Source organism: Equus caballus, chromosome 8 (assembly GCF_041296265.1).
Source record: "Equus caballus isolate H_3958 breed thoroughbred chromosome 8, TB-T2T, whole genome shotgun sequence".
Taxonomy (NCBI): domain Eukaryota; kingdom Metazoa; phylum Chordata; class Mammalia; order Perissodactyla; family Equidae; genus Equus; species Equus caballus.
In genome coordinates this window covers 46028451-46043777 of record NC_091691.1, presented here as the reverse complement: position 1 = coordinate 46043777, position 15327 = coordinate 46028451, and the positions used below count along the sequence as shown (strand labels likewise).

At 39.6% G+C, this 15327-nt stretch overlaps 1 protein-coding gene across 11 annotated transcripts in view; it reads right to left on the bottom strand.

The window, feature by feature from the left end:
- SPIRE1 (spire type actin nucleation factor 1) overlaps positions 1–15327 on the bottom strand; it is a 216445-nt gene that overhangs the window by 111537 nt on the left and 89581 nt on the right. For all 11 annotated transcript variants that reach the window (XM_070220660.1, XM_070220659.1, XM_023648211.2 and 8 more), the window contains one exon: positions 4454–4684. In XM_070220660.1, the coding sequence (XP_070076761.1) occupies positions 4454–4684 (231 nt within the window). The remainder of the gene's footprint in view (positions 1–4453; positions 4685–15327) is intronic.

The following is a 15327-nucleotide window of genomic DNA, read 5'->3' as shown; positions in this document are numbered from 1 at the left end:
ATAAGAAAATACTTTTTATGTGTATTCTTATCCATATCTTTTCTTAGATAAACGCTGGCATACTATACACACTTTTCTATGTCTTGTTTTTTCAAGTAAACAATACATCCTGGAGATCTTTCCTCAATCCTTTTGATAGCTATATAGTACTCCACTGATTGGCTGTACCATAGTTAATTCAACCATTTCCTATTAAGAGACATCTGGGATATTTCTAGCCTTTTGCTATTATAAATAGTGGACAGTTTTAGACTTTTTAATACACTGTCAAGTTACTTTACATAAGAACTATGTAAATTTACACTGTAGCTATCAATTACTGAGAGAAAAAATTTACCGTAATTTCAAATTTCAACAGAAGTAAATTCTTGCATGCAAAAGAGCTGCAAATGACATTGCTTTATTTGCATTCCCTGATTATTAGGGGATTGTATTGTGTAAGAGAACCAGAATCCACCAGGCTGAGTTCAGTGCCCCTCTCTGTTGTCTCCAGGCATCCCTTGTGTATGTGTTGGTCCACCATTTCCATACGTTCAGACTGTTTATGAAGGTACTACACCTAGAAGAACATCCTCCACATCACAGACATTGCAAGTTTATATTTATCACAGCAATTTTCTCACAGATGAAAGTACAGTATCTTGAAGAAAGAAAGCCTATTGCTAATTTGCACAAAGGTAGTGAATCGGCTGGTATGGTCCTACATACCAGGTCCATAACGTTTATCTTACTAGAGTTCACTTAACCCCAGTTAAGTTCACCTCAGCAACTTAAGTGCCTGATAGAGCACTCAGCACAAAGAAGTTACACTAACTGCTTACTGAATATTTGAAATGGAAATGAATGCATGAATAAACTAAGACTTTTACATTCATCTCAAATGAAGAACTTTATTCATGTACTATTCTCATTTTAATTTCAGTCATTTCTCAAACACTTTCTAGATCCTACACCACTTCTTTTACTCTTCCTTTCTATTCACTGTCTCACGTCTTACTGTTCCATCATCCTTAACCTTGTCTCTTCAATCTTCCTTTCCTGCATACTTTACTCTTCATCATCACCACTGTTTACTTCATGTCTACAATCTCTTTTCCTTTTGACTAATGTTAATTGAATGAATCTTTTCAAGAATATATTTATAGATATTTATAGATATAAATATAATTTTTAAGGATGATTGTAATACTTCTTAAAAGCCTCCACTTGCTTATATATTCTTCTCAAGAAATACTTAAACTGAACAGAAAATATTTCAGGTGTTATATTCTTAATTTAAGGGAAGAACATGTTCTATCTCTGACATAAATATGTGCCTGCAATTTATTTTGATCTAAATGCAGTGGAAAAAAGCCCTGGAATGAGTCAAAAAAATTACATATGTTTGTTTATGCATTACTTGTTTACATCCTGTTTTTCTCCATTATAGTGAAGAGTCATAAAGATAGGAACCATTAGCATGTTGTTTACTGCTGTGTCCCTAGCACCAGAAAAATGACTGGCATATAGTAAATGCTATTAAACTTTTATTTCTGACAAGCACTATACTAAATACTTGATATTGATTATGTTATCGAATTTAATCTGCACCAAAAAACCAGGCAGGGATTATGATTCTTACTTTACATAAGAATAAGGATCACAGGATTAAATAATCCCGGGTAACATAGTTGGTACAAAAATGGCAAAACCAGGGTTCCAATCTAAGTCCTGCCTGACCATAAGTCTCTGAATTGAACCACCATCTAGTCTTCCTCTCATTTATTCAGTTCCATGAAGCTGGACAAGTCACATAACTCTCTGAGTCTTAGTTCTTTCATTTATAAAATGGGTATAAAAATGCCTATCCAATCTACCTCACGGTGTTATCATAAGGCTCAGATAACAACAGGTGTGAAAGCACTTTTTCAACTATAAACACAATATTAAAACATTCCAATTAAAAGATAAGTAGGAATAAATGACTATTCAGGGAAAAAGTTACACACTAATGAGGTCTTGCTAAGAATTGAAAACAAATTGTCTCCAAGTTCCTAAATTTTCTATTATTTATATTATTCAAACTTAGTTTTACATTTCCACTTCCAACAAGAAGAAAGTAGTTACATTTCTTCAGTTAATTCTTGTCTTCTCTTCCAACAAAGTAAACAAGGAGTCAACTTACTAACTGAAGATTTCAACCCACTAACTAAACCAAAAACTCATATGTCTCACACTAGATGGCTGTGAATAATGGGTTTTATGATATTTTAAAATTTCAGTTTACTTGTCAAATGTTTCAGCAATAATTTTTCTTCTCATTTAGCTAAAAGAAACGTTCAGAACATATTGTTATAGATGTGGAAATTTTTAATTGATCAGTTTTGATTAGCACGGAAACAAGGTGAGGATATGACACTCTCCAATAAAATTCCCAAGAATGGAATTGGTAAACTTACAGTTTTCCTCCAAGCTATACAACTTGTCTTTCTAAATACCTTTAACTATTTATTTTTTATATTATGATAGCACAATAGGTAGGAGAGTAGACACAGTAGCTCAAATTTAAAAATAATGAACAAAATAAAATTCACCAGTTCAAATTGCTGAAAGTCCAAGAATTTCGGTTTTATAAGTTAACATATTTAATGTCACTGAATAAGAACTGTAAGATTCCAATGACCTTCTATCCCTCATCTTCCAAATCTAGTGGAAAAGAGAGCAACCTGGCTATAACATCTGTCATTCTACTGTTGCCAGGGTTAGCTCAATTGACACAGCTCATGAGGTGGTCCCCTTCCTCCTCCACCACTCCTTGTTCACCCCTGACACACACTCACTACCAAAAAAGTTAGCTCAATTTTAGAGGCATAGTAGTTTTGTTTCTTAATGGAAAACCTTTTACTCTTCACTTTTTATCACTATTTATCATTAATCTATAACAGAACAAGTAGGTCATTTGTGGTCTGCAGAAAGTTTTATTTGGCCTTTAAGTATGTATATATATATATATATACATTTTAAAAATATATCTTAACACCTAGAAAATATAAAACGACTAAAATGTGTGAAATTTCAGGGCCAGCCTGGTGGCATAGTGGTTAAGTTTGTGCACTCTGCTTCGGTGGCCTGGGGTTCATGGGTTCAGATCCTGGGCATGGACCTACCCACCGCTTATCAAGCCATGCTGTGATGGTGTCCCACATAAAATAGAGGAAGATTGGCACAGATGTTAGTTCAGCAACAACCTTCCTCAAGCAAAAAGAGGAGGATTGGAAGCAGACGTTAGCTCAGGGCCAATCTTCCTCGCCAAAAAAGAAAGAAAGAAAGAAAAAAATTAATAAAATGTGTGAAACTTCAATTCGTACATATATGAGGGATTTTAGTTGTATATGCTGTTGATTTAAAAGGAGAAGTACTAAAAGAACTAAAGAATGTATGTGAATTTCATAAAAATTCTAACTGTATAGACCCATTCCTGAGTTCCTGAGAGATTTTATATAGGAAGCAGCGAGAAAGCACTGCTTTCACGGTTCCTCTCTATTCCTGGCTCTGAAACGCTTCGTGAAAAGTTGGAGAATAAGTGACATATAGCCAATACTGCTTACAAAAATCTAGTAAACATCACATATAAATAACTCCAAACTGGGGCTGGCCCCATGGCCGAGTGGTTAAGTTCGCACACTCCGCTTCGGTGGCCCAGGGTTCGTTGGTTTGGATCCTGGGCGTGGACATGGCACCGCTCATCAGGTGATGCTGAGGCGGCATCCCACATGCCACAACTAGAAGGACCCACAACTAAAACATACAACTACGTACTGTGGGGATTTGAGAAGAAAAAGCAGGAAAAAAAAGAGAAAAGAAGATTGGCAACAGTCGTTAGCTCAGGGCCAATCTTAGAAAGAAAAAAAAAACTCCAAACAGAATGCTCTTTTAAGACTAATTTGACAAATCAGCCTTAATTTTAATCTCTGTGCATTTAGCATTGTAGAAATTATGGCTTTCAAGTACACAGAAAAAATCAAAGAGAAAAATGCAATTCAAGCAACAGAACTTGTTTCATGACATATAAATACCACTGGATGGTTCCAGAAAACAAAGTAAAACAATCAGCTGTGATACTTCAGATTCAGAATCTTCATATAAGTAAGTGATCACAGTTGTTATTTACTCCATAAAAAAGAAAATGCAGAAGTCAACTGCAGACATAACACCCAGTCAAGTTGGTGTACTATATGCAATGATAAGGGGCACATAATATCTAAAAGTGGTTTTTCGAGAGTTACGATTCAATCATAAAAGCCCATGTTGAGGCTATGAACAAATCACAGAACCAAGAGTATTTTAGTTCCTTTTTCATTTCTCTCATAGCGGAAAGTCTAGGAACTGCTATCAAATGCTGAATCACCATGCCGTTTTTTTCAAATGAAATAACTTTTGAAAGAAATACGTACTATGTAAACTGCTCCCTTACCTTCATGACGTCTCTGTATGACCGGATAGCTGAGACTTCTCTCCTTCCATCTTCATCTTCCAGACCTTCATCCACAGCCTCGTAGCCCTCGTCATTGCTAGCCTCAGCTTCCATTGTATTGGCCATGCGGTCGATGAGCTGCTCCAAGGGCGGGCTTAACTCCCTTTCCTCGTTCTCCTTCAAACCATAGTCCAGTGCTTTATAAATAATAATTCCCAAAGATTCAATAACCTAGAAACATTAAAGAAAGTGGTCAATGGAGATGATTAAACAGTTGCATAGAAGTAACTATAAGGCATAAAATATTTAGTATGATATTTAAGCTAGGTCTAATCTATTCCATTTCAGAAACATGCGACAAATCAGATTTGAAGAGATATTTAGAAGTCTCATCTATGCATTAAAAAGAACTCAAATAAAAATTTGTGTGATTTCTCCAAACCATATAACAGAAACACAAACCCTTTTTATGTTTTCTTAGATTTATATTGTATGCTAAAATCTATATTCTCCATTTATATAAAATACTAACCAGGTTGCTTTCCCACATTTCCAAAAGACATTTTTGAGAACAGACAGAGTTATCAAAGAATATATCCTTTCAGAACTCTTACGCCAATGTTTATCTAATTGGGGATTTCATAGACACACTAAGGACCTAAGAGACTAAAAACACAGTTATTGGTAGCGGCTAACTTAAGCTTAAACAAAAACAAAATCTATTCCTAATCACATACACACTGCTCATTGAGTTCCACTCAATTATTAGAAATAGGTCTCTCTCGTACGGTGCAAATAAGTGGAAGACTTTTCCAAACTCTGAACTTTCAATGTAGTGCAAAGATAATCCTCCCTGCCACCCCGCCCCCTCCACTATTACCTCCTGGGAAACATGAACCTGATTTGTGAGCACTGGCTCCATATCACTGTCTCATATCTCCTGGACAAATGCTCCAGGCTTTGGCCAATACAAGGAATTCCACTTTATTCCTCAACATTGCCCTGATTTTCTGCTCAGAAATATCTCATATAAACAACTCTTTTATTTTACAATACCAATAGCTTACTTCACCTTAGCCATTTTTGGGGGAAGAACACAGGCAATGAAGTGCATAATTTAGGATTAAATTCTGACTTTTACCACTAATAATTTGACTCAGGGCCAATTATTTATTTTAGCCATGATTTTTCTTACTGGTAAAATGAGTATCAATGATATCTACATCTCATGGGATTTTGTTAAGACTAAATGCATTCACTGTGCATGGAAGTACTTAGTCTAGTACCCGTCTTATAATAGGTACTAAATAAATGTTATGTGCCCTGCCTCCCTGCCCCTAGCTCACTCTTTCCCACTCTTTATCCAGTTACTCCCATTAATTAATTAGTTAGTTAACCTTTCCTCTTCTTTATTCCACTTGTAGCCATAATCAGTGCTGTGTTAAAAAAAAAAAGTTGTTTACATGACATCAATGAAAAGGAAAAGTTGGAAGTTTTGAAGATGAGTTAAACACAATAGAGTCATTGTCATCATATACAATAGCCCTTAAAAGCACTCAGGAATTCACTCAAAAATCTCCACAAAATCTTAAATCTACCTTATCAAGTGAAATAATATTTGCTCAACACGTCTCAAAATGAATATAAGGCTTAGAAAATTGTCCACTTTTAATTTTTAAACAATATTCTTTTTTTTTTTTTTTTTACTTTTCTCATTGAAAATACATATTTTCATTGGTTTTTATGGCCTGACCTGGAACTCTAACCACTATTTTCAAAGTTGTTTTGTGTGACAATGGATCTTCTGAGTTCCAAGCCAACTGGCTACTTTGGTCACCTCTTCTGGTAGCCTCCCTTGACATCCCACCGCTGTCCACCAATCTGTTCTGCAGAGGGTACGTGTTCTGTGTTCCCCTGGCAGAAGGTACACATTACCTTCACAGCAGTGACATGCTCACCACAGGCAGGTGCTACTTATAAGGGACAGGGATTTTTTTTTTTATTTATTTTTTTTTTTATTTTCCTTTTTCTCCCCAAAGCCCCCTGGTACATAGTTGTATATTCTTTATTGTGGGTCCTTCTAGTTGTGGCATGTGGGACGCTGCCTCAGTGTGGTTTGATGAGCAGTGCCATGTCCGCACCCAGGATTCGAACCAACGAAACACTGGGCCGCCTGCAGTGGAGCACGCGAACTTAACCACTCGGCCACGGGGCCAGCCCCAGGATTTTTTTTTTTTTTTTAAAGATTTTATTTTCTTCCTTTTTCTCCCCAAAGCCCCCTGGTACATAGTTGTATATTTTAGTTGTGGGTCCTTCTAGTTGTGGCATGTGGGACGCTGCCTCAGCATGGTTTGATGAGCAGTGCCATGTCCGCGCCCAGGATTCGAACTGACAAAACACTGGGCCGCCTGTAGCGGAGTGCGCGAACTTAACCACTTGGCCATGGGGCCAGCCCCAGGAACAGGGATTTTGACTATCAGTTCAACATCAGCAGTGTGGCATTGTGACATACATTCAAAAAAACCTGTCAAATTGAACCTAGATCAGTCACTTTAACAATCAGAGCACCATAGCTAATATAATGAAAACCTTAGATATCAAGAAAAAGTTAAATTACATTCAGTATATTCTTTTCAAGGCTGAGAGGGTCTTATTGCAATTATTCTCATTTAGAAATTACACTTGAGAGTCTTACACACTTGGATGAATCTAACCATCTATATCCCTACTCCTCCTCTAGAGCTGCAGAAACAAAAAAGAGAAACCACAAAACCACAGCAAATGCCAACACCAATAGCTTCCAACCTTAGCAAAAACCCCAGGGCGGCTCAGCAGGCTTTGTTCTCTTCTTTACTCGTGACCTTCCCTCCAGGGGCCATCCTTTCTTCAAGAAGGCCATTTAATACCTTCTTTCTCTGCAAACCTCCAATACCCTTTCTGCCTCCCTAAGTCTCAGCTGATAACTCTCCCTCATACTCTACTGCAAAATAAAAGTCATTAGATGAAAACTCACTCATCTTTCCACCTTCAAATGTACAATCTGAAAGGCCTCTACACTTACTTTGCCCTTCCCACCTTGCACAGTGGAGGAAGTGTCTCTATTCCTATTAAACATCAGTCCTCACTGAATCCTTCACACCCTTCCAGCCATAAATCCCATTTCTGTGCTCCCTTTCCTAGCAAAACTTTTCAACTTGTCTCTCTTTTCTCTCCTTCCATTCACTGTTTAATCCATGCCAATCTGCCATCTCATCTTTTGAAGACACTGAAACCACAGGTAAAATCACAGTCTCTACATGCCAAAACTAACGAACAATTCCGTCCTCATCTGAAACGGCTCTTAAACGCTATCAGACACAATTGACTACTGTCTTCTGTTTTAAACACTCTGGACTTCTGATTTTTCTCTCAACTCAGCAGCTACTCCTGAATCTGCCTTAGATGCCTTCTCCTGCAACTGTTGAAATGATGGAGTTCCTCAGAGTTCATGCATTCTACTTTCTTCTACAATCTCTTGCAAAGTGCTTTTACTCATTACCAAGGCTATAACTATGATACATAATCTGATACTTCCTTAACTTATATTTCTAGCCTACAGGCACCTGTTGCCTTGGTGGCTACAAGAGCCTAACTGTTCTTCCTTTCCCCAGTTTCTCTACATTTCCATTCATTTTATACAGTGTGACAGACTAATCTTTCTGAAGCAGTTTTAAACCATTTAACATAGCAGTGGTTAAATCTGTATCAGTCAGGATTAACCAAATGTGTATTAGTCAGAGCTCTCCAGGGAGAACCAACAGGATGTATATATTTGTACAGAAAGAAACTTATTATAAGGAATTGGCCCATGCAGTCAGGGAGCCTGATAACTCCCAGATCTGCAGGGGGAGTCCGTAAACTAGAGACCCAGGAGAGCCAACAGTATAGTTTCCAGTCCAAAGGCTCAAGACCCAGGAAGAGCTAACATTTCAATTCGACTCAGAAGGCAGGAAAAAAGCCAATGTCCCCTCCAAAAGCTGCCAGGAAAAATTCTCTCTTACTCATCGCAGGTTAGCTTTTTGTTCTATTCAGGCCTTCAACTGGTTGGATGAAGCCCACCCATATTAGGGAGGACAATCTGCTTTGCTCAGTCTGCCAATTTAAATGCTAGTCTCATTCAAAAACACCTTCACAGAAACACCCAGAATAATGCTTGATCAAATATCTGGGCAGCCCATGGCTCAGTCAAATTGACACATAAAACTAACCATCACAAATCTACCCCTTGTCAACTCAGCACTTGTATACGTCTCCTCAAACCTTCAGCCCTAAAAGAAAACAATAACAAGGTCACAATTTCACCTAACATGATACAACTATCCTGCAAACAACCAAAAATACACTAACCTCTTCCCCAGAAAAGGATCAAAATTCTTGAGTGATGCTGACTCCTCTCCTTTGATATCCCATAACTTAAATACCATGATGTAAAGTTAACAATACTTAAATACTATGTTATAAAGTCAATACATCTTCTGTTACATAATAAGGAGATCAGAGAGGGAAGAAAGCATACTTGAGATACACACACACACAAATATTCAAAACAAAATAAGGAGGAGATACTCACGACAATTACAGTCCTCATTTCTGTAACTGGTCATGTGGTCATACCTGGTATTTATAACTACCTTCTTCCAATACCCATTCTATATTCCCTTTGCCTTTAGTAAGTACCTCAGCTGGCTGTGGCTTTTCACCTGGTAGTTAGACCCAAACTTTCATTCCCAAAAGGTCTGGGCTGTTAGTAGTCCTGCCTGGATTGGGTTGTGGTTTTCCACTAACCTTAATCACCCTAAGGGATCGCCTGTATTTTAGACATATTTTTCCTTAGCTCAACTGTAGTTTGGCAGTCCAATTTCCCCTTGGTATTCAGGATCAATCCCCCCAGACAGCACAGTAACTTCTTTGCCTGTTGATTCACAGGCATGAGGAACTCATAGTGGCCAGGCAGCAGTCTTAACTTTCAATTCAATGGAATCATTGTTGTGTCTCCTGGTGAAAGCATTCGTCCCTTTGGAATTAAGACCTCTAGGCCAGCAGAGCATAAGCAGAGCAGGAACAGGAAGCAAAAATGTTGCCAGGGGTTGCTAATGGGTCACCACTGGTAATAATGAGTGGTGTCCCTCTCATTTCTACCTCTTCATTCCTGGAACTGTGAATCCTGCCTAGGGGGAAAACAGTACCATATACCGACTCAGAGCATATACAGCCTCCTGGAGAACCCTTCTCCAGCCCTGCAAGGTATTGCCACTTAGCTGTCACTATAACTGAGTCTTTCAAAAGCCCATTCCACCATGCTATCAAGACTGCTGCTTCACAATGGTGGGAGACAGTAAGACCAGTGAGTTCTATGGGCATGGGCCCATTGCCACACTTCATTTGCTGTAAAGTGAGTTTCTTGATCAGAAACAATGCTGTGTGGAACACCGTGATGGTGAATAAGGCATTCTATAAGTCCATGGAAGTCAGTTTTGGCAGAAGCACTGCATGCAGAGAAGGCAAATCTATATTTAGAGTCAGTGTCTCTTCCAGTAAGAACAAAACGCTGCCCCTTCCTTGATGGAAGCAGTCCAATATAATCAACCTGCCACCAGGTAGTTGCTGATCCCTGAGGAATAGTTCCATACTGGGGCCTAAGGGTTGGTCTCTGTTGCTGGCAGACTGGGCATTCAGCAGTAGCTATAGCCAGGTCAACCTTGGTGACTGGAAATCCATGTTGAGGATCCTATGTGTAACCTCCATCCCTGCCACTACAGCCATGTTCATGAGCCCACTGGGTGATGACAAAGTGGCTGGGAAAAGAGGCTGACTGGTGTCCACAGAACAGGTCATCCTATCCACTTGACTATTAAAATCTTCCTCTGCTGAGGTCACTCTTTGGTAAGCACTCACTTGAGACATAAACATCTTCGTGTTTTCTGCCCATTCAGAGAGGTCTATCCACATACCTCTTTCTCAAATTTCCTTCTCATCAATTTCCTAATCATGTTCCTTTCCAAGCAAAGTGCACAACCAGGTGCACTGCTCAAAGTTTTGCCCACTGGGAAGATTTCCCCTCTCCACTGTCCTTTAGGGACATCCCAGAAAGGGGCCCTAGTGCTGCAGCTGTTCACTTTCAGGTGGTGGCTGCATGTCACGCAGAACCATCTGTAAACCAGGCCCAAGTCTTCTCTTCTGTAAACTGATTGTAAAACTCCCCACAAGGCAATAGGTAAAGGCCGGGAAAGAGAAGGTAGTGTAGCAGAAGTATATTTGGGGAGTGCTTGCCAGGACTTCTTGTGCCAGATCACACATATGCCACTTCCATTTGATGACAGAGTCCTGCTGCACACACCCAACTTCACGGCTTGAACGGTTAGGTAACACCCAGTACACCACAGGCAGCTCAGGTCGCACGGTAACTTGGTGGCCTGTGATTAAGTGTTCAGTCTCCACTTCGGACCAGTAGCAGGCTAAGAGCTGTTTCTCAAAAGGAAAATAGTTATCCACAAAGGAAGACAGGGCTTTGCTCCAAAATCCTACAGGCCTGTGCTGTGATTCACCCACAGGGCCCTGTCAAAGGCTCCAAACTGCATCTCTGTCTGCCACTGACATTTCAAGCACCATGGATCTGCTGGATCCTATGGCCCAAGTGGCAGAGTAGTGTGCACAGCAACCTGGACTTGTTGCAGAGCCTTCTCTTGTTCTGGGCCCTTCTCAAAACTAGCAGCTTTCTGGGCCATTCAGTAAGTGGGCCAGAGTAATATGACATATTTGGAGGAATATGTTACCTCCAAAATCAAAATAGGACCACTGGCGTTGTGCCTCTTTTTTGGTTGTAGGAAGGGCCAGATGCAACAACTTATCCTTCACCTTAGAAGGGGTATCTTGACACATCCCACACCACTGGCCCCCTAGAAATTTCACTGAGGTGGAAGGCCCATGAATTTTGGTCAGATTTATTTCCCACGCTCTGACACATAAATGTCTTACCAACAAGTTTAGAGTAGTTGCTACTTTTTGCTCACTAGGTCCAATCAGTATAACATCATCAATGTGAAGGACCAGTGTGATATCTAAAAGCAATCAAGATTCCTGTGAACTAAATTATGACATAGGGCCGCAGAGTGGATATACCCCTGAGGTAGATCAGTGAAGGTGCATTGCTGGCCTTGCCAGGTGAAAGCAAACTGTTTCTGGTAGTCTTTATTGACAGGTATAGAGAAAAAAGCATTTGTCAGATCAATAGCTGCATACTAGGTACCAGGGGATGTGTTAATTTGCTCAAGCAAAGAAGCTACATCTAGTATAGCAGCTGCAATTGGAGCCACCACCTGCTTAAGCTTACAATAATCCAATATCATTCTCCAAGATCCATTTGTCTTCTGCATAGGCCAAACAGGCAAGTTGAATTGAGATGTGGCCGGAATCACCACCTCTGCATCTTTCAAGTCCTTGATGGTGGCACTAATCTCTAAAATCCCTCCAGGAATGTGGCATTGCTTATGGTGTACTATTTTCCTAGGTAGAAGCAGTTCTAGTGGCTTCCATTTGGTCTTTCCCCACCATAACAGCCCTTACTTAACAGGTCATGGAACCAGTTGTGGGGATTCTGCCAGCTACTGAGTATGTCTATTTCAATCACGCATTCCAGAACTGGGGAAATAACCAGATTCAGGATGGGTTCAGGAATGCACTGGCCTCACTGTGAGATGGACCTGAATCAAAACTCCATTGATCATCTGACCTCCACAAGCCCTACTCTAACTGGTATACTACAGTGACATTTTGGGTCTCATAGAATCTGTGTGAATTCAGAGCCAGTGTCCAGTAGTCCCTGAAAGGTCTGATTATTTCCTTTCCTCAAGGCACCAGTACCTGGTAAAAGGCTGTAGGTCCCTTTGGGGAAGGCTGGAAGAAAGATTGACAATGTAATTATGTGGCAATGTACTGGGATCCTTCCTCAAGGGGACTTGACCTCTCCTTCATTCAAAGGGTTCTTGGTCCATAAACAGCTCAACTCTGGGAATTGATTGAGGGGCCATGACTCTGTTTTTACGATTCAGATTAGACTTTCACTCATTTAACCCAGAACTTTTCTGTTTATACATATCAAGTAAGAATTTAGTGGGCTTCCTACCTATTTCACTGCTGGGGATACCATGATCAAATAGTCAATGCCATAGGTCTTTGGGAGTCAGACTATTCTGATTGCTGCTTTGACTCTGCAGTGTATTATGGTGACCACACCTACCCTGCCTTTGGTGGTTGAGTGCCACCACTTGGCCTCTGCCACCCCAGGATCCAATAACTCCCACTGCATTTAGGTTTCCCGATTCAGTGACCACGGGCCCCCTTCTGTAAGATCTAATCTACAGAGAAGAGCAATCACAGAGCTCTTCGAGGTGCCAGGGCTCTGCTAATAAGTTTATTTCTCACAGTCATGGTAAAAGGTGTGTCTTCTAGACATTCCTGGGGTGGGTGAGCAGGTCTTAAATGACCAGTCTACTTTAATAATCTCATCTTTTTTTCTCATCTTGCTGTACCCTACCTTTTCAACCTAATTTTCTTTTATTATCATTCATGTACACTGTTGTCCAACAGAACTGACTTCTTATTCTTTCCTTACATGCTTTACACTTTGTCTCTATGCCATTATTCAGTCCCATTCCTACTTTCTCATGGTCTTTCTCCTGTATTTTCGTATGTCCAAATCCTACTCATTTTTCCATCCCCCTACTCAAAAGGATCTCTTCCATGATGACTCACTGACCTGATTCCACCATCACATCACAGTCTACCCATCCTGCTTCCCTAGATGAAAACAACCATTTTTTCTTCAGAATTGCCATGACATTGACTTGTACCTTTATGTAGCACATTTCACTTTTTAACTTGGATTATAGTTAATTATGTAAATATCTTAAATCCCCAATAAAACTAATAAACTCCTTGAAGGCAAAAATCCTCTATGATTCATCTTTATAGCTTCACATTATTTTATAAACAGCAAAGACTCAACAGTTAATGAATGAATGAATGAATGAATGAAAATATAAATTCGTTCGACTCAGACATGTATGGTTGAAAGTTGGGTATGGAATTTATGGACATAAGCAAAAACAACTGTCAGTTCAAACCTTCTCATTCCAATAGACCACTATAGTGGTGATCCAGACCTGAACAGCTCTGAAACTTTCTGGAGGGTCTCCTAGCTCAAGGATAAACTACATCTGACCTAGTCTAAATGGCCCAAATCTATTCACCTTTCTGCTTTAAATCTGAGTCATAAGGTAGTTCTATATTTAATCCAACCTCTTGGAAACACAGCATAACAAGGCTGGGCATTATTAGACTGACATGTACACCAGGTGACTTACCACTTTTACAGTTTCATAGGGAAGAGAAGTTTCATAGGGAATTTCTCATCTTTTTCTAGAGAGGCATATACCTAGTTCTTTAAACACAATCTTGAGCTGGGGATAAGGAGTGACCACCAGAAAAATAATTGAAACGTAACAGTACCTGGACATACCAACTTACCTAGACATACACTTTTACTAATTTCAGAAGCTCATTAGGCAACACCAGTGGGAATGTTAAGAAAACTCAGGAGAAACAGCAGTGTTAGATCAAAAATATTCATCTGAATTACCAGTCTCCAGGCGGCTGGAAAATCATCATTCACATCCTGTCTCATTGGCACCGGCCTCTCCTGGACACTTCCAGAGACTCTAACATTCACTAAAGTGAGCAGGAATTATGGTGTAAAACCTTGAAGTTAAATGGAACAAGTGAAGAGTACTAGAAAGCTGTGGTTTTTAAGCCTAACCAATCGATAAAGGGTAGGGGAAAGAAGACATTAAATAAAACCACATATTTTAAAATTTAAGGCTGCTCCATCATGCCCAATTACCTCTCAGCTAGTGATAGCTGGCTATAAAGTCCTAGAGCTCTGGTGTAAAGAGACACACGAATGGAACTGCCTGTTCCCTGGCCTCCAGACCCAGCCACGCCCAGTCACTGAGGGCAGCCTCATTATAGAACAGCAGCACACGCACTAACACCAACGTTTCCTGTAAAGCACCCAAGCTTGGTTATAAGCCCACTGAGCTCAGTCTTCCTCTTACTGCACTAGTCCCTGTCATCTGGCCCCTCTTCAAGTTGACTTGTATTTCCTAAAAATATTTCAGTCCATATTTGTCTCCCTTACTAGAACATAAACTTCTTTAGAACAGGGATCAAGTATGATTCTTCCTGGTATTTGCTACAATGCTTAGCACTTTGCTTTGCAAAGAGTACGTGTTTAAAATCTTTGTTAAACATGTGTAAATTGTGATAGCACAAAAGTCTTTAATGCCAAATCAGATTAATTTGGGATAACCTATATCAAGGTTGTCAAGCATGGTGCCCAGCACTTTAGCTAACATCCAACAAACCACAGCTGCTCTTGCCTTCATCGTTATGCCTCATTGCCAAAATCCCTCTTCTCCAGCCTAAAAATTAAAACAAAAACAGCTTCTTCAACTCTTCAAGTTCCTTTGCCAATTAGATGAGTAGAATTTCCTTATATTTGTATAACACTTCATTAGGAACATATTTTCTTTTATTCATCACAATCCTGTGAGGCAGACATTATCCTCATTTTAAAGGTGAGAGAACTGAGCTTGAAAGAGGATCAATAAATTGCTTAATGTCAAACAGTTAATAAGTAACAAAGCCAGGACTCAAACTTGGCCTTGTTATTTATGAAATTCCATATCCAGAATTCTACTATACCACAAATCTGCACAGCTGAACATTTCCTAGCCTGCCAATGTTTGTCTAAAATGTGGCATCCAGAATGAAATCCT